Here is a 25,242-nt window from a genome sequence, read left to right as displayed (position 1 = left end):
TTACAAAAATTCTTCTGATATTTCTTTACATTAGTAAATTTAATTTTATGCGCTTAAAACTTAATTTTATGTGTTTTCTTTTTTTTTTTATATATCTTTATTCTCATGAATTGTGTAGTGTGTAGGTTTTATGCCTACAAATATATAATATATCAGTACGTATTTATTTTCAATAAATCCTCTATTTGTATCTTAGAAATATGTAAAACGTGGCTTGTGGTTGTTATTACCAGTGCCACCTGTCTGGCGAAGGTCAACACAAGCTCACGAGATTCATCGTGGTAAGGAGTCAAGTGCGCCTGTTGACAAGAGCCTTGAACACCATATACGTGACGGCCCGACTTTAGCTCAGCTCTGCCTCCAATTTTGAGAGAGAGCACCCTGGACGGACGAGTTCGAGGCCATCTCACCCCTCTTCCTCAGCCATGAACCTCTCAAGAGGATTTTCGGCTCGCCGCATATTTAGAGTGTCCCTCCCCATGCCCACAGACGCTATACGTTTACAACCATTCGAATCTTCTCCGAAATTCAAGCCCGGGTCGCATATAAGCAAAATGTACACAGCTAGGACAACGGCTTGAATTAGGCTAATAACAATCCAGATGAGGGTCACCATTAACTCCGCCCACATGAATGATGTCACATTACTGACGTTTGTTTGCATTCGGCTGTTGTGCTTTGCGAAGTGCATTCTTTGAATGTTCACTCCTGAAAAACTGGGTGAGTTCTATACTTCTCGTTCTACTGGGCCGATTGATGAAATTCAACTTGCGTTTTTCATGTCTCGAAAGCGCGACTTAGGATATGTGTTAGATTTATATATAGCATTGTTCTAATACAGGTATTTTTGACACAAAATCGGATTTTTTTTTTCTGAAATGAGTTTTCCATATTTCGATTTCATGACTCAAAGTATTCCAAACTGCCAAGTTGTGTAAAAATCGCACGAGTAGTTTTTAAAAAGAATTAGCTCTCACAACTTTAGCTCCTCAATGTTAATTGAATTTGATATATATTTATTAATATTTCTTTTTTTATTAAACTTACTTGAGTCCTTCTTCCAGAATTCGAAATTTAGGGTTAATCCAAATATAACTCGTACATTTTTTTATGATTTATTTTTTTAATTTGTATTTTAATATTTTTTATAATTTTTTCGAAAAACATTTTATATTATAACCTATAAAATTTTTAACCTCATGTTAAAGTAGATGTATTTCTAGGCACACCTGTAAAAAAGTACAGTTTTGTATTCAAAATTTTCTAAGATATATATGAATTTACATATTGGCGCGTTTTGAAATTTGGCGTTTTTAAAATAAGCGATATTAACTAAAATGGAGTTTACGCACTTTATTAAAATTATTTGAGAGAATGAAAGATGGATCTTTTTTCCTCTCGTGCATGCATGGAAAAAAGTAAGTAGGTTAATATAAATTAAGAATTCCGCCAAGTGAATTATTCTTGGCACAACCTGAAAAAAAACGAGACAAGATAAATTTTTGAATTTCTTCGTAAATTTCGCACCAAATTTTATAAAATTGAATATTTAGGCATAATTTGTGTCGTAGAATCGAAATGTGGAAAAAAATTGGCATGTTATTTCGTGTCAAAATATCTGTATTAGAACAATTTTATATATAAAGCTAATATATATCCAACGTCGCGCTTTCGAGACATGTAAAATTTAACCTGAATTTCGTCAATCGGTCCATTAAAACGAGAAATATGGAAAAATCCTTTTTTTTTTTTTTTTTTTTTTTTGCGCAGTGTACATATAGTTTTACAGAATTAAAGTGTACTTTTTATATCTGTGTATAACGATTTAATGTTTGTTTCTGAATATTAAGTATTACTCTACTGTTCTAATGTAAAATTGTATCCAGTCAAGATGAGGAGAATGGGCTATGTATGAGTTATGTTTGCCAAGTGAGAATGGGCTATGTTTGATGAAATACAGCACCTAATTTATATCTCCTTGTTAGAAGAGATGATTCCCTATCAGACTTGCTAATGATTTTCCAGGCAGATAATTGAGTAGATGTTATTGTAAGAGATATGTACTTATATAGTCGCCCATATATGTATGTATTATACAAGTCAACAAAACATATATTATAAAACAACTGACTTTTACGTGCATAAAACTACAGTAACATAAGTATGCTTATGTAAGCTATTATGACAAATGGAACAGAAATATAGCAATGTAAAAAGCAAGACGTTTTCACGAGAAAAACGTCTTTGCTCCTGGAAAAGACAAAGACTGTCTCATGCAGTTGACAGAGTTTTATTAAAAATTAATGCCAAATTAAGGTAATTTTTTTTATTATTCTTATGTTTTATTATTCTTATTTTTTTTTTTTTGCTTTTATTATTCTTATGTTTTCATAATTCTCCATTTGTCAGTTGGTTGTGGATGAGGAAAACCTCATAATTACAAACACTACTTTTATGCTTACATAAGCAAACTTAAATCTACACGGAACTTACTTGGGCGAATTTATCCTTGCGTCTTGTGTCTTTCTTAATTATTATTTTCACAAAAGCTTTACAGTGTGCCAGCAGAAACAATGTTAAGACACTGTTTCTGATAATTTTTCTACCAACTTTCCTGTGAGAACTATGATGGCATATACATTGCTTTCTGAAAATATCTGGATTATCAATATGAGTATCTTCATTTTTTCGCAATTCCCAGTGTTCATGAATGTTAATTAAAAAAATGCAGATTTTATATTAATTTATTGAAGATAAAATATTAATATAGTATATATAATTATTATAAATTATTATAAACAAACATCAATATATTATATATAATAATAATTAATTAATAATTTCGTTATTAATCCTTATTAATAAGCAGAATTTACTTATATATATATATATATATAAGTATGTAATATCTTAAACTGCGTAGAAGACAAGTTTCGATAATCGTCATGGCTGAGGGTGAATGCATGCAGACGAAATTAACAAAAACTGGATTTTGATGAGTCACCAATCTTTATATTCACACATATCAAATTATTTTAATAGATAATTTTTAATAAATGAAAGATTTATCCAATCATAGTTAAATACCATAATTTTTATGTACACTGTTTATTATGATAAATTTTATGTACACTAGAAATCCCTTTTTACAATCTAAATCTGGTTTAAAAAGTACGATGTAAGCATCTTAAACAGGAAAGCATAAGCAGCGTAGAGATGTTAGCAGGGCAGAAATTAAGAAAAGAAATGACGTAGTTGCTTGCGAAGCAGTATTTATACTAAGTAGGTGCATAAGTATAACTGTGATTTGTTAATTTTAGGTTGTTATATAACGTGGAAATATCTAGAATTTGGGAGAACAGAGGAACTTAGGAGAGAGAACACGAAATTTAGAATAGTCAGTTTTGAAGTCGCAAATTATTTGGATGCATAGCTATCGTATTTTATTATATCATCTCTCTCTCTCTCTATATATATATATATATATGTTATAACACTCTCTGTATATATATTATAACACTATATATAGTATATATATAGCTCATGGGCTATAGCCTGAAGAATTTACTTTTTAATTTTATTTCAAATTTTGCAGCTCAATGCGCAAAATTCTTGACCTCACAGGTCCTTTTTAGTTTCGTTAGTACGCCTTTCTTACATTATCTATCTATCTATCTATATCTATATCTATATCTATATATACAGGGTGATTATAATTAAAGTTTAAGTTTCAAACCGCTATAAAAAAAGAACCACTCATGAAAATGACGTCAAATTTGAAAGGAATGTTATTGAAGAAGGCGGAAAGCGTATGGCAGAATAAAAAATTTAGTTTCAAAAGTTAGCAACAGATGGCGCTGCAAGCGAAAGAAGACGTAAATTAAAATGTTAGTTAAATTTCAGTGTTATAAAGCCACCAGGTACCAGGCTGTTCCTCATTTCGCGTCTCAGACGTTCGCCATGGGTGTTTCACTGCAGGACCGCGCTCTGCTGGTAAAGCTGTATTACAAGAATGATGATTGTCAAGAGTAGCTCTGCAAAAATTCAGGACACTGAACGGTATAAAAGAAGGCGTTGGTCCAATGAGTGTCGTAGGTCTAAAGAAAATGATGCAAAAATTCGAAACGACAAGCTCGTTTGATGTGCAATCTGGTAGAGGGAGAAAACGAGTGCATTCGGCGGTAGTTGAAGAAGTGGCCACAGCATTACAGGAAGGGTCGGCCGGTGGTGTGCAACCATGCAGTGCACGAGGAATTGTCCGAACATTGGACAGGCCTATGAGCACAGTGTTGAAAATTGTACGAAACATCCTGCAATGCTATCTGTACAAAATTGGCCATGTGCAGGAGTTGCTTCCGTCTGACCTGACAGCTAGGGAGACGTTTGCGTTAGAATTCCTGGCTCGCATGGAAGTGGATAATGAATGGCCGTGGAAAATTTTGTGGACAGATGAAGCCCATTTCCATCTGACAGGATACGTGAATACCCAGAATTGTCGAATATGGGCAACAGAAAATCCACTGGCAACGCACCCCGTACCACTTCATCCTGAAAAGGTCACGGTATGGTGTGGCTTTACGGCATCATTCATCCTACAACCATATTTTTTCGAGCAAACGGGTGCTTCTGGTCCTGTTCCCGCAACCGTCACTGGTCAGAGGTATGCGTCTCTTTTGTGCAACCACGTGATTCCAGCTCTGCAATAACATGGATGTGTGGATGAAATCATTTTTATGCAAGATGGCGCTCCTCCGCACATTGCACATGCCGTGAAACAGCTGCTGAGGCGTCATTTCGGAAATGCTCGAATTATCAGCCGTTATTTCCCTACATCCTGGCCGTCCCGATCGCCTGATCTTACTCCGTGTGATTTCTGGCCTGTGGGAGTATCTGAAGGATGTTGTGTTCCGTTCTCCAATTGCAAATTTAGCGGAATTAAAGGCACGCATTTCGCAACACATTCTGAACATCACCCCGGAGACACTGCGATCCGTTGTGGAACATGCTGTTTGTCACTTTCAACTTGTTGCACACAACGGTGGACACCATATTGAACATGTTTTGCGACAGTTCCGAACTTCTTTGATGAATGTTTCTTATGCGGTATGTCGCCGCAAAACTCTTGAAACCGATTTGTCCCTTTCGATGTGATATGTACAGTCATGCAAATAAAATTATTCAACAATTCTAATTTCTCAATGCGTTTTAATGTGTAACTTCCACCTTAGCCATTGTTTTACGAATCATTTCTCGTTTCTCGTCGTGATTCTGCCGCTTACAGCGCCATCTGTTGCTAACTTTTGAAACTAAATTCTTTCTTCTGCCATACGCTTTCCGCCTTTTTCAAAAACATTCCTTTCAAATTTCACATCATTTTCATCAGTGGTTCTTTTTTTATAGCGTTTTGAAACTTAAACTTTAATTATAATCACCTTGTATATATTATGCTTATTTATAAAACATTTGTTACGGTGAAACACCAAAATCTGGAGAATGTCGACTTTCATCGGTGAATATCAACATTCACATAGTCGCTTGGTGTATGTCCGAAATATTTTTCAAATAATCTTATTTCTGACTTATACCGATACATGTCGATATTCACCATCTACTAATGGTGATTGTTGAACATATAAGAATATTATATTTTCTCCGCAATTTAGTCGCGAAAAAATGCGCTTGAGACTTCAAATAAGGACTTACGAATATAAGAACTTAAAACACACAGTGCATTCAAAATGAGAAAGGAAAATAATAGAAGTTAAAAGCTTACTAAATTATGTGATTCAAATCTTATTTATTACAAAAACTTAAACTATTATGACACTTTGAGTTGCACAAGAGGCCCTTGCTTTTACAACTGTAATTAATTGTGGAACACTTTCTTTTGCAATGACAGCATGTACATATACTCCTCTCTTTTCGACCTATACCAGAGCATATCTGTGATTGTCGACATACAGCGGTGAGGGTCCGAATGTAATGCAATATTCGATCTTTCACCGACGTATTTGGTGAATGTTGACATTCTCCGGTGAAAGTCGACATTCTCTAATTTCGGTCTTTCACGGTAACAGTAACATATTGATATCTAAATAAAATTAAAGAATTTAGAAAGCTTAATCTAATATCTTTATTGCTAAATTATTTAATCATACCTTAATTAATCATATATTACAGGTATATAATCATAATGCTTACATAACTCTACAAATTAAGTTACAATATATTGTGTACATAATGATTTAGGCTAGATTAAATTCATGAAACTAAGGAAATGAATGAATAATGATTATCTACTTAAGAAGAAATAAGATGTTCACAATTTGGATTGGAATTTCTGGTACTCCGTTGAGTATTTGTTTTCTGAGCAAGTTTTAGTATCCATTTGTTGATAATATCTTTCATATTTTTCAAATTATTTTTCATTTGTAACAATGTTATCCAATGATTCTATTATCTAATTTTCAAATGAGTCAGGAAGTTCATTGGAGGTAGTTTAAAAAAAAAAAAAAAAAAAAAAAAAAAAAACAGAAGTCATACTAAAAAAAACTACAAAATCGTCGGTAAAACAAATTTCACGCCTTGCGCATCGTCATCGTAAGCGGAATTAGCGCTGGTCATATGGATTGTCATAGGCCAAATTCTATCTGTTGTCCTAGCAGGGTACATTTTACTTACATGCGCCCGTGCTCTTTCTTACTCAGTAGGGCAGTCACAGTCACTAACCACCATCCCGGTTGGTCGGCAAACGTGGCTTTCTAACATAAAAGTGTTCTTACTCATTGGGCAAACAATAAGCAGTTAGGTATTGGAAGAGAAACCTTTTTAAAAAAATATTATTAATTTATTTCACTGAGTTCACTGCTACAGAATCCCGTGCAAGACCGGATTAAGATTTTAGGTGTCCCCAAATCATTCTGAAAATCCTCGTAATATTTTTTCCGTCATGAAAACAAGAAAATGTACTCTGAGATCACTGGAAGAAAACTATGTCCAGTGCCTCTGACTAACGTAATCGAGACCTGATCGTATGATCACAAGGAGATTTGGTTATTAAACAAGTTCCAAAAAATGTGCTGATATTTTGCATGGATTTTAGAGTAAAACATTCTTTCCATACATCGCGAACTGAAGTTATCTGAAAATGTTAAATTGATTAATAATAAATGAAAACATAGTTCCACTTATTGATGTCATCGCTGGAGGTATAAAAATATTTATTGTATGCTTAATCATTTCATTTTACCTTGTAGAGACATTAGGGACTTTTTGGAAGCATTCCAGATGAAAAATTAGACACGCCTTCGCAGGGAATCGAGCCACGGACTTCTGGAATACCGGCCCAGCGTGCAGAACCACCACACCATGAGACACGATAGGAAGGCTTGAGAAATACCTTATCTTTTCTTGACAAATAATGTTTTTGCAATAAACTCCTCTTCACATTACAATTAGATTAAAGCAACAAACCCTACTTTCTGCTATCGAATATAGAGAGGTGCTTCAATAGCGTACTGTGTGAATTTACAGTTCTGCTTTACTTTGTGCATTTGCACAATATGTTATTTACTACAAGAGTGGGCAATGAAGATTTCTTCTTTCATATTTAAAATTTTCTTTATTTTTTGTATTGTTTGCCTTTTACTTAGTTAGTTAAGGATTTAGCTCTGTGGAGAATTAAAGTAAACGTACACAGACTTTCAAATATTCTTAGAAATCTAGTAAACAAGGTCCCCTTTTATCATATAAACTACAAATTTCAATCGATTACTTTACATATGAATGCTTGATAAGGGACAAATTTCCAGCCTTTCTGAATCGTATTTACATTTCCTCGCTATATTCTAAATTGATTAAAAGAACTGGCAGAATGTAGTTGTTGAAGATTCAAGAATATATTTTGCAAGCACAATGAATCAGTGAAGGAAATTGCCCAAAAAGAGTAATAACAATGAAAAGCGCTTGAAGTTAACATGCATTCAAAAATATCCAGAGAAATTCCTTTTTACAATCTGAATTAATACTTAAATGAACGGTAAGGACAGAATTTCTCTATACCTTATTGCTTAAAATATTTGAATAGGAGGACTGCGAAAACCTCAAGTTTTGATCTGTCATGAAACTTTATTTAATAACAGTTTATCCCATTCATCTAAACGTTTATTTAAATTTTACAGACATTAGGAACTAAGAGAAAATTAAATTTTCAACATTACCATTTCTATGTTAGAAAACTTAGCTTCGTTCACAAGTTTTGTGACAACGATAGAGTAAAAAAGGAAAGAAAGAAAATATCTAAACAGAGGCAGAAGAATAAAAGGGATTTTGGTGTTTGAAGCGAGTAATAAAACACAGCGCTGTGCTTTAATATATTTTGCATCTCTATACGGATGTAAATTCCTTTTTAACTTTTAAAATAGAACTATAAATCTATAGAATATATATTAAAAAAAAAAAAAAAAAAAAAAAAAAAAAAAAAAAAAAAAAGCTGTCGCATTCGGTGTGAAATACTATTTTATTAATTTATCATTTATTTATCAATTAATCATTATTGCTCGTAACAAATAAAAATATTTTAATAATGCATTTCAAAACCACATATTTATTTCCTTGTTTTACTTGTGTTGTTATAGCTACAGATTGTTTTTACATCCTAAAATAAGGTATGTTAATATTAAATAGCACTCCAAGGCCAAATATTGGCGAACACCCTTCCATTTTCTCTTACATTAGATTTTATTATGGGCGTCTCATCTTTGTCCTTTTTACTAAGGCGCAGCACATAAATGGATAAATAAATACTGTTTTTTCATGTGTTTGAACTAGTCTTAGTAAATTAATTTTTAAAATTTTTGCATTAAATACTTCAAGTAGTTGATCTTTCATATTAAGGACTGTATATGATAATTTAAAGAATAGATCAAGATTCCCTGATCTAAAAACTAAACCAATCGTATGATTTAAGTTTCCAAGGATATCACAATAGTAGTACATTCATGCAGAATAAAGATTTAAAACTATGATACGAAAGCTCAAACATCTGTACTTCGAAAAATTTTGAATAAATTTCCGGCTCAAAAATATTCTTAATTACTGAAAAAGAAGAATCTGTTAAACCTGCGTGCATTTAGAAGCATTATTTTGGCACCCACCTGTTCTTAGGTAGTCTTTTTCATTTTGTATTTACAGTCAAGCCTTTATTAAAATTATCCTCCCATTTTTTCTTCTGAATCCTGAATTGTTTCTTTAGGAAACCTTGTAGAGACATTAGGTATATTTTGGAAGCCGGAAAGATGAAAAATAGCAAACGCCTTTGCCAGGAATCGAACCACGGACCTCTGTAATACCGGCCTAGCGTGCAGAACCACTACACCACGTAGGCACGCTAAGAAAGTGGGAGAAACACCTTAGAAATACCTTATATACTCCCCTTTTTAAAGGGCGACTGGGGTGTTAAGGGGACCCAATCGCCAAATCCACCACAACCCCTTTAGTTCGGGCGCCACTGTAGAGATATTGGGATTTTTTGGAAGCAAGAGAGATGAAAAATTAGCAACCGCCTTCGACGGGAATCGAACCACGGACCTCTGGAATACCGGACAGCGTGCGCAACCACTACAGCACGAAGGCAGGCTAGGAAAGCGGGAGAAATACCTTATAACTTGAATATAAAAATAAAATCAAAGAAGAAAATTTAACCAATCCGAGATCTGATGAAAGTTTTAGTTACTTTGCTAGCTAAGGTAATATTCATTCCGTCATTACTTTCCTGGCTCGCTTCTCCAAAGTTGTTTATGGACATTATCAAAGTGGATAAGATCTTAAGCACAGCAAAATGTTTACAGCAGTTTTTTTTCGAACCCTAAAGCATTTTATGTGAACCTCAATGAGTTTTGCACAGCGTCTATAGCAGTAAAGATTTAAGAAAGAAAAAAGATTACGCTATCATAACATTTAAATCGTCTTACCAACTGATGGTTGGCAATCTTTTTACACGAGGACCCGTCCCATGGACTTCTCTCAGTGCCATGTTGCGAAGAGGTTTCTGTATCCCATATGAAAATAAGCCATTATAAAAGCGCTTTATTTACATCAAATCAAGTGTGTCTAATGGAAACAGCGCACACAAAAATGCAAGAACAACGCAAGGCGAAAGCATCGTGGGAGAAGAGAAAGCAAGGAGAAATCTTCGTGGTATAAAACATCGTTGTAAAAAATATAGCGGTTCAAAAACTTCGAAAATTTAAAATATCGTCGCAGAAAATATTCTGATTAAAAAATAAAGCACCTACGAATCATTGCATGATAATAATATCATAGATATGTGCTTTCAGATTTAAAAAAATGTTACATGCATGTTAGCACTACTAATCCAACATAAAAATTATTATTACTAAAACAAGTCAATAAAAGATATTATTTAATGTCCTTCAATGATTACCTACATAAGTATTAATTTCTATTAATTGCCATACGTAGAGTTAATCTTCTACTACTTTTCAGTTTTTGAAAATTTCCTTCTTCCTTTTTTAGTAAAAAATTTATTAGTTAAATAAAAAGTGTGTATTATATATATAGGTAAAAATATTCCTTTCTCCTTCTTGTGCTTACATATCATTATGTGGACATGCATTTAAAACTTCTAAATTTGAAAATATATGTCTGCATGATGATTCGTAGAATGTCATATATGACGATCCGTAGGTGCTTTATTTTTTTAACCCGATATTTAACAACTTCGAAGTTTTTGAACAAGTTAATTTTTTACGATAATGCTATTTTCTACCAGAGAACTGCGATGTTTTCACTATGCTCTTTTTCTCCCTCTCGTGATGTTTTCGCCTTACACTGCATTCTCCGCGACGGTCTTCTCTTGTAATCAAGAAGAAGCTGTTTTGGCAGAGTATTTCATTTAGTTCATTGGATATAAGACAGAGTTGCCTTAAGTTCTGCCTTTCTGTGTTATAGGGCAGGTGTGTCAAACTGTCGGCCTGTGGGTCGCAGTTCCCTAAGGCATTTTATGCAGCCGGCGAACACTTCGATTACATATTTATTGCAAATACGATGTTTCAATGATTTCCAGACTTGAAGTTCGAGTTTGTATTATTTTCTTTTCGATTAAAAACGAACGCGAATAACACGCCAGAAAATCTACAAATGTAATTTTATAATTTACATGTGATATAAATCTTATTCAAAGATTTCAAAATATAGATTTCACTCGCAATATTGTCGAAAAATAAATAGGCTTAGTTAAGAACTTTTTCACTAAGAATAATCGTTTTGTTTGGGAATATATTTATATGTAAGCAGCTTTTTCAATAGTTACAAACTGATAAGAAACGAACCCGATTGGCCGATGAGTATCTACTATCGATTCTAGCATGTTTAAGTAATTAACTGTTAAATTATCCGTTTAACAATTTAAATATGATAGAAATATTTGAAAGGCCTGTCAGTCTAGAACGTAATAAGTAGCTGTTAATATGTTTGAATTATAAAGGTGTAACCGACAAATATTTCCTGCAAGTAACAAACCTGAGATTTCTGACAGAAAATGTATAGAAACTTAAGTTTTTTCCCCTTTGTATTATTATTATTATTATTATTATTATTATTATTATTATTATTATTTATGTCATGTTTCCACAAATATTTAGTAAGGAAAATTTAAATTCTATTTCAAATATTTTTTATTTTTTAAAAAGTTTTTGTTTATTTTATTTAAAAAAATTGACCTACCAGTTATTTCCAGATAGTGCATGCGGCCTGCATTCAATTTGAGTTTGACATTACTGCTTTAGGGAAATAAAGTTTGATTTGAAAAACACTGAATTGCTTTTTGAGATTGTATGTAGTTTTATCCGTCTACAAATCAAATCTAGCCTATTCAAGTTCTAAAGGATAGCAAATTTTGAATCCCTTTACTTGAAATTTGAGTTTATATTATTTAGCTGCTGGCGACGGAACCGCTCTTTTAAGGCTTAGGAAGGGGTTAGCTAAGGCATTTGAAGAGCTTACTTGTAAGAAAACAAGATCATTTGCACTCTTTTGATAAATGTACCGTATACTCTGTATTTTTCGTATCTTATCACCCAAATATGAGTTACTGAAATCAGTTTACAAACTAAAAAATTTAGAAAATCAACCCTAGTTTTTTAATAGAGAAATGTCAATTAGAAGGGAGATGCATTTTTATTTTATCCAGTGATGGCTAAATTTAATGGCGAAATTAAATACTTCTTTCATCAGCGTCTTTGTTTAAATTTTAAAGACCCAAAGTAAAAAATTTTCCATGAGAATATTCACGAAAGTATCGTAACCAGAAACTGCATTTTAGTAATGATTTAAGCTTTCGAGGATGAAAGATCAACTAAAGTACTTGAAAGTTGAATCAGTTATGCGTTAGGATAAATTACGACTTAATCTCAGGATTTAATTCAATAGATTATTTACTTTCCTGCATACCACAAGACGACTTTTATTAAGCTGTTAACAGAGAAACCTCTCTTTTAAGGCTTAATAAGCGATCAGCTAAGGCATTTGAAGAGCTTCATAGTAACAAAATAACATTTTTTGTACACCTTTTAATAAACTTAATGTATGCTCTGTATTTTATTGCCCAAGAACGAATTGACAAAGGTAGTTTGTGCACTGGAAATAAAAAAAAATATTTGTCTGTTGTTTTACATAATAATAATAATAATAACCTTACCAAAGAAATAAAAATGTAATCTTACCTGGTTTTTAGAAGAGGAATGTAAACTAGAAGACAAATGAATTTTTTATTTTATCTAGTGAGGGTGTAGATTATATCGAAATTAAATATCTCTTTGATCAGCGCTTTTGTTTGAATTTTAAGCACTCAAAGTAAAGGCCCTTTTTTTGTGTATTCGAGAAATTTTTCTAGCAGCATCGGTAATAAAAGTTCAACTAAAATATTTACAATGTTGATTGACATTCCTCTAAAGAGAAATTATGTCTTAATCTTGAAATTGAATTCAAAATATGATTTATATTCCGACATTCTAGAATACGACTTCAATAGCCTATTATTTAGCTGTTAGCAGCGAAACCTCTCTTTCCAACCTTAACAAAGGATCAGCCAAGTATTTGAAGAACCTTTTCTACGTAAATAATATCTTTTGTACCCTTTTAATGAATTTACAGTATACTATGTATTTCATTTGAATCCTGTCGTCCAAGGGTCAGTTTCCAAATTCACTTCGTAAACTGAAAATATAAAAATAAATTTATCAGGCTTTTAGAAGACAAATCTCAGTTAAAAAGAAGGTGCATTTGTATTTTATCTAGTGTGTCGAATTTTCATTAGTAATGAATAGAATTCTAAAATTAAGTCATAATTTAATGTATGATTATTTTTCTACATTCTGGAAACTTCTTTAAGTTTGTATTGTTTAGATGTTGGCAACGAAACCACTCTTTTCCACTTACCTGGTTTTAGAGAAATACAAAAGTAAACTTACCTGGGTTTTAGTAGAGAAATATCAAATAGAAGGAAGTTAAGGGTCTATTTTATCTAGTCAGGATTAAATTAATAGCGAAATAAAAATGTTTTTGTTAGGTTTTTTTATTTAAATTTTAAGAATGCGAAGTAGAAACTTTTCCTTGAGAAAACTTAGAAATTTTCACATCTAGAAGCTACATTTTAGTAATTATAACAGTCTCAGTATCTCAATAATGAAAGATCAACTAAAATACTTGCAACTTCAGTCGACTTTCCGTTAGTGATGAACTGAATTCTGAGATTAAGACATAATTTTAATGTGAGATTTATTTTGCAAGATTCTAGAAGAGGACTTTAATTTTTTTGTTATTTTGTTGTTGGCAGTGAAACAATCTTTTCAGATTTAATAAAGGGTTAGGCTCTGTTAATAAACTCCCAGTATAATCTGTAATGTATTTGTATCCTTATTGCCCAACGACAGTTTTCAAAGGTATTTTAGACACTGAAAATGACAAAGGTTAACTCACTTTGTTTATAGTTCAGAAATAAAAAAATAATAAACTTGCCTGGTTTTTAGTAGAGAAATACAAAGAAAAAAACTTACCTGATTTTTAATACAGAAATGCCAGTTATAAGAGAATTGCGTCTCTGTTTTATCTAGTGAGGTTCAATTAATGATGAAATTAAAATGTCGTTGATCAGGGTTTTTATTTAAATTTTAATGCATCCAAAGTAGAAAGTTTTCTTTGGGAACATTCGAGAAATTTTCATAACTAGTAATCACATTTTATTAATTACTTAATAGTTTTGGGGATAAGAGATCAACTAAAATACCTGCAAAGTCAATCTACATTCTGTTAGAGATGAACTGAATTCTAAGATTAAGTCCTAATTTAGCGTAGGATTCATTTGTGTACATTCTAGAATACGACTCTAAATTTATATCAGCTACTTATTTGCAAAACTTCTTAGGAGCAAGTTGTTTGCTATAAATTATATTCCTAATTTTTCTTGCGGTGGTTTGATCTTTTACTTCTTTCTGCTAATTAGTTATGTTTACCAAAATTACGGTTACAGCCAAAAACATCGCGGCAAAAACATCGCGGACGAAAACGTCGCGGAGAAAACAACGCAAGGCGAAAACGTCGTGCTACAAAACATCGTGGCAGAAAACATCGCAAAGAAAAGACATCGCAGTTCTAAAACATCGTGGTACAAATCATCGTCGTCGAAAATAAAGCGGTTCAAAAACTTCGCAGTTTAAAAACATCGTCGTCGAAAATATCGTGGTACAAAATAAAGTATCTACAAATCATCGCATGACGATAACATCGCAGACATGCTTTATTCAGGCTTTAGCATGGCATTTTTACTTTCATATTTTTTATTAACTAATAAATTTTTTTCTGAGAAAATAAGAAGGAAACTTAAGCATAGAAAATTAATGCAACTTATAGCACTTAATGGAATTTTAAACTGACATACTTAACTAACAAAGACCATTAGCAAATCATTTTTTATAAAGTTTTTACTGGTAATGTTTCATGAGAAGTGTAATCTATAAGTGCATTTAATTTTCTATGCTTAAGTTTCCTTCTTACTTTTTCAGCAAAAATTTATTAGTCAATAAAAAAATGTGAAGGTAAAAATTATCCTTCTTTACATCTTGCGCTCCCAAATCATTATGGGAATACCCATTTATAATTATTAAAATTTGAGAAAAGCATGTCTGCGATGTTATCGTCATGCGATGATTTGTAGATACTTTATTTTTTACCACGATATTTTCGACGACGATGTTTTTAAACTGCGAAGTTTTTGAACCGCTTTATTTTCGACGACGATGTTTTGTGCCACGATGTTTTAGAACTGCGATGTTTTCTCTTTGCGATGTTTTCTCCCACGATGTTTTGTAGCACGACGTTTTCGCCTAGCGTTGTTTTCTCCGCGACTTTTTCGTCCGCGATGTTTTTGCCGCGATGTTATAGGCGGACACCAAAATTACGTACTTAAATACAATGTATATAATTATAAAATACATATAACAGTTATTGTACTGCGTTTTTATAAAAATATTTTACCGTTTTAAAAATACAAAATAATATATTCGTTTTTTTTTATTTTGTCATATAGAGGAAAAATAATTATTTATTTTTGGCAGAGAAATACATCAGTAACAAATATAAATTCAGACAAATGTAAACTCGGGACAGACACGCGCTGCCCCCTATCCTTCAAGGCGGAAAAAATATTCTGCCAGTTAAACTAATTAAAATCAAATTGTTGAATTACAGTTGAATTAATTTACCAAGCTAATTACAGAATTATATTGAAGTTAATTAGCAAGATATTTTTCCTTCTTGAGGAAGAAAGATGCTGCGTCTCTTTTGCTTGAAATCGTTATAATTTTTCAATAACCCCAACGCCAAGCTAAGATAGATATTTGATTAATTTTTCATAAAATTATTTGTTTAACAGCAAATTATTATTGGAAATACTATGTGCTTTGATATTTAACCAACAGCAATATGTCAGTAACAATAATTAAATGTTTAATTACAAAAAAAGAGACTATTTACAATAAAATTAGATATGGACATAGTGACCTGTGGCTGGGAGTGCAATGCAGGCGTGCGACGACACCTCGCTTGTGTAGTGTGATTCCATTATTTAGTGCATTCAACAGGAGCTGAACACAGGTGCCAGAAAAAATATTGGACAGTCCATCAACACGAGGCTCATCTTTTGAGGAACAGGAATCCGAAGAGGAAGCAAGAGGTTGTGCCATCGGGCTATCTTCAAGGGGGAGAGTGCGTATAATACAGGTGTCGATTACCTTGTTTATGAGTAGCAATCCAGAGTACTGTAAGAACTGTCCACCCTTCAAGCAGCCGACAGCCACTCGTAGTAATAAACAAAGTGCTTTCAGATCACCAGTTGACAGCAGATTTTGCATTGTGGTCTGAAAAGAGATTTAATTTACGCAAACTCTTGATCAACATTTTTCTCTTTCCAATTATCCATTTATTTTATATGTCCTTTTATTATTATTTGTTTAATATTTTATGCAATAGGTTAATGATTTTATAAACAAATAAAACTGTGAATAGAGATTTCATTCTCACTAATTGTTTTCTCTAGCCCTACGTGATTTTTTTAATATTCAGGGATTCTTTCTGTAAGCTGTAAAAACTTAGAATAAAGGAAGTGCTTTGGCTTTAATGGTAAAATTTTTATTTCCTAAAATAATGATATTATATTAAAATAAATAATATTTTCAGATGATATTAATCGAAATATGAAATATTAATCTTAGTTTTTTCCCATTTTCCAAACAATTCTACTGCAAATACAGCAATGAATATAATGTTAACTTAGCTAGTTTTCTGTACTAAGTACATAAAAGAGTCTGATATTAATTCCAAAGCATAAAATCATTAACATAATCGCATTATGACGGATTTCAAACACTTCGTTAATAGCATAGACTCTAAAAAATGAAAAACAAATACGTTGAAGAATTTAACTGTTCATAACTTGCTTTGGATGCTGAATTCAGGAATTGTACAAAAATTATGTGTATTTCGGTCATTTATTCTCTCACTTGTAATATATGAGGTATGCTAATAGTACTTATTTACTGCAACTGTAAGACTTAAATTAATTAGAACACAATATCAGTGACCAAAACTGAAACATAAGGGTGGTTAAAAAATTATTGTTTAAAAGGCAAATTTTGAATTTTAAAAGACAATTTTTGAGTAACAACACCAATTACTGGCTCTTTTATTTAATATGTTGATTACGTAAGTGTGCTTCTATATCTCTTAGCCATTCTGCATATAAGAAAATTATTAAAATTTGAAATTAGTTCTCGTATATCAGAAATCCTCCATGAAGTATTTGTTCAGTCCCCGAAAATACTGCGGGTATTTCTTTGTGGATGGCTACATTAATTTCTATTATTTCACATGTAAATGTACATTAGAGTGAAAAGACAAATTTGAAATAAAAATATTGGTAAAAAGATTGTCCAGCTTGACAGATAAAACACTTTTTAACGTAAAATAATTCTTTTATCACTACGTCACATAAAATCTAATTTCATGATACAGTTTGTGAAGGTATTTAGTTAAAGCGTCAATTGCTTTAAATACTTGTAGGGTTTATATTTATTTTAACTAACATTTATTTTAAGTTTAAACTATCTTTCCTGCCAAGCCTTACTTTCCCCTGGAACTGCCAATGCCAGAGTATGTAAATTTTAGTAGAACGCGCAAGGATTCAAATTATCAGCGGAAGTATTCTGATTTAAATAGAAAGGAAACGAGTTCGAGGTGTGATATTCTTACTTCACGAACGCGGAGGTAGTTGGCCAGAAATTGAAGAACCCCGCGTTTCGGCCTGTGTGCTTGCCTGGAAGTAGTGTTAATCGTTCAAGTGATCTTCAAGTTTGCTGAATTAGCAGCGGTATTGTAAAACGCGGTGAGTTAGTTACTTTTAGAGAGCCTCGTAGTTAGAGTCTTGTCTTTAGTTTCTTTTCAGGTTATTACTTTGATTTGACCGCCGAGTTGGCGAAGTTTGTGAGCGTCAAGAGCACGCACTTGTAATTTATTACGTTGAATAAAAAGGGACTTAAACCCTTAACAAGACTCTGTCTTTTATCCAGTTTTCACAGTCACCTCTTGGTTGCGTGCAAGTTGGAGGCGAGCAACGCTACATACTGTTGTGAATAGTTTCCTTTGCTACCAGAAACCAAGGTGGAAGAAGTCACTTCCGATAAGCCTCACACCAGAAAAATATTATTAAATGAAAACTTTAAATTTGCTTTAAATGGAGCTAAAAAAGTGTCACTGATTGCCGTGAGTAATGTAATCATTAAATTTTCGGTAACGGTAATGACAAAGATAGTCTCAAAAACCGCAGGCACTCCATAATGAAAGAGTAACTAATGCAGATAAAATTAATAAATGACAAAGCAGCGCTTGCCTTAGGACTAAAACATTTAATGCAAATTAATATTTGCATTAAGTTTACTTTTACGAAGTATAGGGTGTCTGTAAAGTCGCTACCTATCTTAAAGAAAATTGTAGGCGTCATGAATGTAAAAACAACATGAAGTTTTGTAATGGACGCCTAACTGCATTTATGGACATTCCCGAAACCCCCTTACAACTCAGTATAATGACCAGGAGTGGCAGCATACTTATGCAGACGTAGGGTTATATAATCCATAGTTTTCTTAAGAATGAAAAGGTATTCGCACTCAAAACAGCACAGATTCTTTCCTCAAGTTCACGCAAAGTTGTAGGACGAATCATCTCCATTTCTTTGTTGAGTCTAAAAATGGCTAGTGCTCACCATAAAAAAAATGTTGTCCCAACCCTGCAGGAAAAAGTCACAAGTCTCAAAACTTCTCAGTTCTTCAATGTTCGATCTTCACCACTAAATTCCACACTTAGTACTTCACTGTGATTTTAGCTCTCTCTTCCTTACTTCCTATCTCTCTCTTCCTTGGAAGCATCGTCAGTTACTTGAAACATAAATGATAAAGAATAACCATATGTTATATATTAAAGTCGCCCTAAAAATGGGTTACGTCGTTACATATTTTCTCCTTGAAAATAATATACACTGTAATTTCTGTTGAAATATATGGAATATCATTGTAATGAAGATGCAGATTATGTCTGATTTTAATTACTCGTTTCAACAGGCTAAGTAACTGTACACACTAGCGATAAATGTGCTGATACGAATTGCAATAAAATTGCAAATGGTAAGAAATAAAGGCAATTTTTAGGTTCGCCCTCACTCAAAACTTATCAATATATTTTAATTAATATTGGCTTCTTTTTTAAAATCTCATTTATAATCATGCTTAAGTTTTGCAGGTCTGTCATTCTTAAAACAGAAAAGGAAGTATCTATTTATATTCTAGAAATTTAATTATTAATAAGTATCTATTCTACATAATACATATTCTTAACATTTTTAAACTTTACCTGAAGAAGTTGCTCTAGAAAGGCAGCTACTGGCTTATGCAACCGTTGGCCATTAACATGATCAGTTAGCTCAATCACAGCAGGAAGGTGCAACTGGAAGTTTGTCAATAATGGCAGGATACATTCTTCATTGGTTGCCATTTTAGTTAAAACGTGAAGATTTACTTCAGCCCTAGTAACACGCGTTTCAGATGGCTCACCTGAAATATAAATAGATAATTAGTTATTTTAAGTAACTCATCATAGTTTTTAGACCCTTTTATTATTTTTTAGTCTTATTTCGTTTTTTCCGTTTACTAAACTAATTCAGAAAGACGAATATAGATGACAAATATCCAAGAACGTTTATCTTAACAGAACTAGGCAGAAATTAAATGAAAGTAACGTTAACATCCTTTGATGTTCAGGGGTCAAATACACTCTTAAGATAGAATAACATATGATTCAAATTTTCAGATTAATATCAGACTAAAGCACAGTCCTTGAAAAGGTAGGGAGCCCTCCTATCATCTAAGATAAGCCAGCCTTGATATATAGGGTGTTTATAAAGTCTCTATACATTTTTGAGAAATACGTTCTAATTAACATTTCTTTGGAGGCTACCTGAAAGAATTTTGTCATGAAAGGAAAGAAAAGCCATTGTTTGTGCTCGTATACGTGGATTAACGTATCAACAGGTGCATGAGGACTTTGCCAGCAAATTCTGAAAACATGTCCTTACCAGAGCAGCTATAAAAACCTTGGTAAACAAATTCAAGTGTATGTGTAGTGTTAAACATGAAGACCGTACTGGGAGACCTTCGACAACGCCTTGAACAAAGGCCTACAAGAAGCGCTTACGCGTAGCCCCCGGGCATCTACACGAAGACTCAGCCGGGAACTCGGTATTTCGCATACTATTTTTTGGAAAACTCTACGCTGTCAATTTAATAGTCGCCTCTCCATCTTGTCATCATTGTGCTCAATTATCTTAATGAAACTTTTCCTGATAGGTAGATTGGTCATGGTTCTCAACGGCTTTGGGCTGCACGGTCACCAGACTTAACTCCCCTAGACGTTTCCGTACGGGGTTTTGTCAAGTCCAAAGTGTACCGCCTGATGACTGGTAGCATTGAACATTTAAAATATCGAATTATGGCTGCAGCAGTTGAAATTATACCAGTAACATTATATAAGGTGTTTCGAAGTGTCAACGGTGGAAATTGTGCCTAGACTCTGGGGGGGGGGCACATTGAATTGCACTAATTTAGCGTTTACGTTAAATTTTCATGTAAATAAGTTATATTTGAGAATAGAGCCTGTTTAAGCAAAAATGTATACAGACTATATTTCCTGTTAAAATTAGAAGAGATTGCGCGCAAGAGGAAGTTTTGAATTACTCAGAATTTAAGGTAAAATTACTATTTTTAACAAAATTAGATTAAACGATTTTAGGTGAATATTATTTAAAGGTAAACCTGGATTAGATTAAACGAGCATTTAAGGTATATTATCAATGTTATTAATTATACTATATTTAAATTCATTTGAAGACCAGGCCCACCAGCGGACAAGCGGTAAAGTCGCTAAGCACTAGTAGTTCGGTCAGAGGTTCGAATCCCGAGAACGGGCTGGTTGCATGGGCGGTTTAGTGTTTTCCCCATGTGTAACGTGTATACCAGTCGCTTCCACGGGGGTTGACTCAGGAGAATTCCTGGTAAGTACTGGCTAGGATCTGTACCTAGGCAGTCTCAACCACGGGGGTATATTATTAGTCTTCACAGGACTAGAACCTGAGTATTATACTTAGGTTGGTTCAGGCTTGGTAGGGACCATGTTGGTTTGCCTGCCTGTTTTTCTGGCTGCGGTGGCGATATGTAGTTAGATTCTCGTGACCTTCTCGATGGGGGTTTGGCCCTCAGAGTCCCAGTGACGGGGAGTGACAGAGTAAGGCAAGGCACAAAGTTGAATTCTTCGATGCTAAGGGAGTGGTGCCCCAAAGCAAAGGTGATTAAGAAGTATATTTAGTATTAGAACAACATTTCTGTACTTGCTGAGGCTACGTATAAAGACGGGCAGGGACTATGGAGCTGCGCCCCACTGAGGAGTCTCCAAGGCCCGGAATATCCAACTTCGAAAGATACGCACCAGGACGAGCGTTCTGGCTTTGGCGCTCTGTATATGAGCCAAGTTTCCCTTAGAAAGTCTCCACGAAAGCATCCTTCCTCTAGGTAGACAGCCCTTGAGGCTTTGCCATAATCACATAAACCAAACCAAAACAAATCTTTTAAAGACCTAAAATATATTTCGATAACTATGATTCCACCTAATTTTAACAATTTTAATATAGACACGAATATGAAAGCTCTGAAAAGATAAAATTTAAGTAAGATTGTACGGTTATTATTATTTAAATTAAGCAGGTTTTTTTTTATGATTTGGAACTTTATTTTAATGTCTTCTTTCCGTTTTCTTCAAAAGAATGCAATTGAATAAGTTAGTATTTAAAATGAAGTTTTTGGATTTTAAGAGAAAGCTTGTTTCTGATTGCGCATGCATACTACGTTTAGTTCTCGTCAGTTTTGATAGTTGCAATTATTCGGCTTCGCGTTATATCGCTGTCGACATGTTGATTTTGACGCTCAGGTAGAATTATTGAGCCAACTAAGAGTAAGATTTGAATTGTGTACTCTTACTAGTTTAACTTAAATTTGGCTCTTTCTGTTTAGTTGCCTCGCCATGAGTTGTAGCTGATGCTGCTCGAACAGAAAAGTGCATTTATGTTCCAATTTCTGTTTAATAAAAAAGGTTATTAAAACCTTTATATGACTTAGTTATATGTAGTTACTTCGAATCATGCAATAATTCGCTTTGTCTCATTGTGTCAAGTAAAACCACATAAGTCAAATATATTTGGGGACAATATCGTTACCATAAACTATTGTACTTTTCTGGATTTTGAAACAGTGCGGATGTCGTAATAATTTGTCAAACCTTCTAGGAACAGTGAAAAATTTTTATCTCTATAGTACACCAACCTTTGATTGAAAAATAAAAATAGAAAACTCATCGCGAAAATAGAATTTCATGCACAAATGCACAGAATAGTGAAATGTCTGTACAAAACACACCAATAAATTAAAGGAGAGAAAAATATGAAAAATGTCTAAATAGAATCAACGTTTTCCTTTTGGTGGATGACTTAACTTAATTGTGAGATTTTCTTCCCATATTTTCATTAATATTTCATACACAAAAACAGTTTTACGATTTCCAGAATCGTAAAAAGACTTTAACGATTATGGAAATAGTAAAAACAATCAATAGAAGCCGGAAGCTTATGTTTATCAAATGGGAAACGCAAGTGTCATTTCCAAGGTGGTTTCTTTGCAATGATAATGATACGGGTAGCCATGTGCTATCAAGTTAGATGATGTTATAGTTAAGGCTTTTGTTAACTTTAGTTCTCCTTAATGCTCAGTATTTTGAAATTCATCAGGAACTTCTCTTTCCGATGACTTTCCACAGTCTGAAATGCCCTTACTTAAATTATTTTAGAGCTCGTATTTTAATTTTATGATAGAATGAGTGAGCATAAGCAGCTAGTTTGTAAGGATTATGTTAATTTTATTAACAGTTAAATTTTGAGTTAAACTTCCTTTCCTATCGCTTCTTAGTTTCAACTTACCACTTCCGGCCAGAACGTAGTTTTAGAATCACGTTTGGATGCAAATCGAGGAAGAGCGGTATCTAACCACGAACTCCTACTGTCTTAGTCAGAGAGAACCAGAGATTCTGGTTAGCACGCGTCCGCATATTTAGGCTACTCTCTCTTAAGCTATTATTACTCTCGGCCGTACTTTAGGCCCTTGATAGCTTCGCAGTCAATTAGCGTTAAGGGTCAACTCTGTTAGAATTATGATAGCTTCGGCTATATCTTTTTTAGTTAAGATTAGGTTAGTTTATATTTTAGTCTCTTAAGTTGAAGCCCGAGTGTCGGCTTTATTGTACATCTCCAAGACGGAGTTTTGTTAAACTTTAGTTGGAATAATAAAGGGTTATTTCGCCCTTTTCACTTGTTGTTTCCTACCTCCCGAAATCAAGCGATTATTCGCTTACTTAAGATTCTTCACATTCAACTGTAACTGAAAGTAAACAGTACAGAATCTTTATAAGTTCAAAGAAGATTATTTTAATAATTAATCAGAAACTGATTACAGTTGCTCAGATAGAGGAAAGAAAATTAGTTGACAATTTTGCTATGAAGTGGTGTATTGATGTTTGCCTTCAAGAAGCAAAAAAGAAAACTCTTTAATTTGGCACGTGACTGTAACACTGCAGCTGTGATAAACGCAAGAAGGATGATTGTTCTGGCTTTTTCACACGCTTTAAGAAAAGCTAAGGCATTTGAGAAATGGAAATTTAAGTGTGAGTTATTCAGCTGCGAAATCTTAAATTAAAGAAATTATTTATTGCATGAAAAAGAATTAAACTATGATCAAATTTTTAATGACGATGAAACTATATTTTGGAAATGCGTCCCGTCTAAACCATTGACAATAAAACAGGAAAACGAATATACAATATAAACTTCACTATTATTACAACCCAAAGGGTGCTAAGATTATCGATAAATTGCCAACATATGTCGCATACCGTTCACCAAATGGTTTTAGACGTATGTTGCACGTATAATGACAAACGATACTTATAAACTTGACCACTTATTCTCCGTTCGGCACAAGAAGAGCTGTGAGTAGGCCAAGTGTTCTTGTATTTATTGGATGTTTTGTTTCTTAAAAAATATTAGAAAGTTTTTATTTACCAAGGCGTGAGGAAGATTTGTGTGTGTGTATGGGGGGAAGACTTCGCGTCGAGAAAATGCCTTTGAAGCTATTTTAAAAGAAACGGCAGCCACAAAATTAAATGTGTTTGCTATGCAGGTTCTTAATAATATTTTCTGAATTAAAACACAGCGATAATTTTAGTGATTCAAATAACTGAGCCGTAATATATGGGCTGGATAGATTATTTGAATATGACCAAAGAACACGAGGTCTATCTGCCTAAGGAGAGGGTTGTCTTCATGGAGGACTTTCTAAGGGCCACAGGCTCGATTTCTGTTACAGATCGGGAAAACACGAAACCAACCATACCATTTGAATAAAATCGAACACAGGTCGAACTCGCAGTATTCAGCGGTCTTAACTACAGGGCCACTGGAGGTGCCGGGGCCGTAGTAACAAACTAACGAAATTATAAATTTATATACTTCAGTAATAAAACCAAACTTTAACTTACATGACAGAATTCTTTTAACCAAGTTACTTTTTCTTCGCAATAATAATAATTCATCCAATCTGTTTATTTCTTTCTATCTTTCTCAATTTTTAATCTCTATTTGTTGTTAAAATTGTTATTATTTACTATTTTAGGCATATAGCCCTTGGGGATTTTGCCACATCTAAATAACCTAACTTCCTTTTTTTCCTTTTTTGTTTCTTTTCTCTTTTAATAACAAGAACATTTTATAATTTATGAGTACTTGGATGACATTCTTGGCATTGAGAACATAAAATTAAAATTTATTTAAGAAAGTTCCAGCTAAACTTCCTTATGAGAGTTTAGTTAAATGTTTAACTTTCCTTGTATTCGGTTTTATCCGTTACCACAGAGAGAGAAATACCGATAAAAACTGCCTTGCTTGAAGTGAAAGCCCTTTTTATTACAAAATGGACTATTAAAATGCGAAGTATACGGAAAATGCATCTCATTTGCTTCTTTTTT

The 25,242-nt window shown here is 33.2% G+C and overlaps 1 protein-coding gene and 1 long non-coding RNA gene across 5 annotated transcripts in view; one reads left to right on the top strand and one right to left on the bottom strand.

Moving 5' to 3' along the window:
• Positions 1-25,242, bottom strand: part of LOC118198674 (1-phosphatidylinositol 4,5-bisphosphate phosphodiesterase epsilon-1-like) — a 482,557-nt gene that overhangs the window by 253,481 nt on the left and 203,834 nt on the right. For all 4 annotated transcript variants that reach the window (XM_085809195.1, XM_085809194.1, XM_085809193.1 and 1 more), the window contains 2 exons: positions 19,477-19,676; positions 16,078-16,433 (listed from right to left, as the gene is read on the bottom strand). In XM_085809195.1, the coding sequence (XP_085665321.1) occupies positions 16,078-16,433; positions 19,477-19,676 (556 nt within the window). The remainder of the gene's footprint in view (positions 1-16,077; positions 16,434-19,476; positions 19,677-25,242) is intronic.
• LOC146992674 (uncharacterized) overlaps positions 1-25,242 on the top strand; it is a 236,318-nt gene that overhangs the window by 26,014 nt on the left and 185,062 nt on the right. The gene's annotated exons all lie outside the window — the stretch shown is intronic.

This window comes from Stegodyphus dumicola, chromosome X2 (genome assembly GCF_044657685.1).
Source record: "Stegodyphus dumicola isolate Sdum_Otavi_A_Nest chromosome X2, ASM4465768v1".
Classification (NCBI taxonomy): domain Eukaryota; kingdom Metazoa; phylum Arthropoda; class Arachnida; order Araneae; family Eresidae; genus Stegodyphus; species Stegodyphus dumicola.
This window is presented reverse-complemented; position numbering and strand designations above follow the sequence as displayed.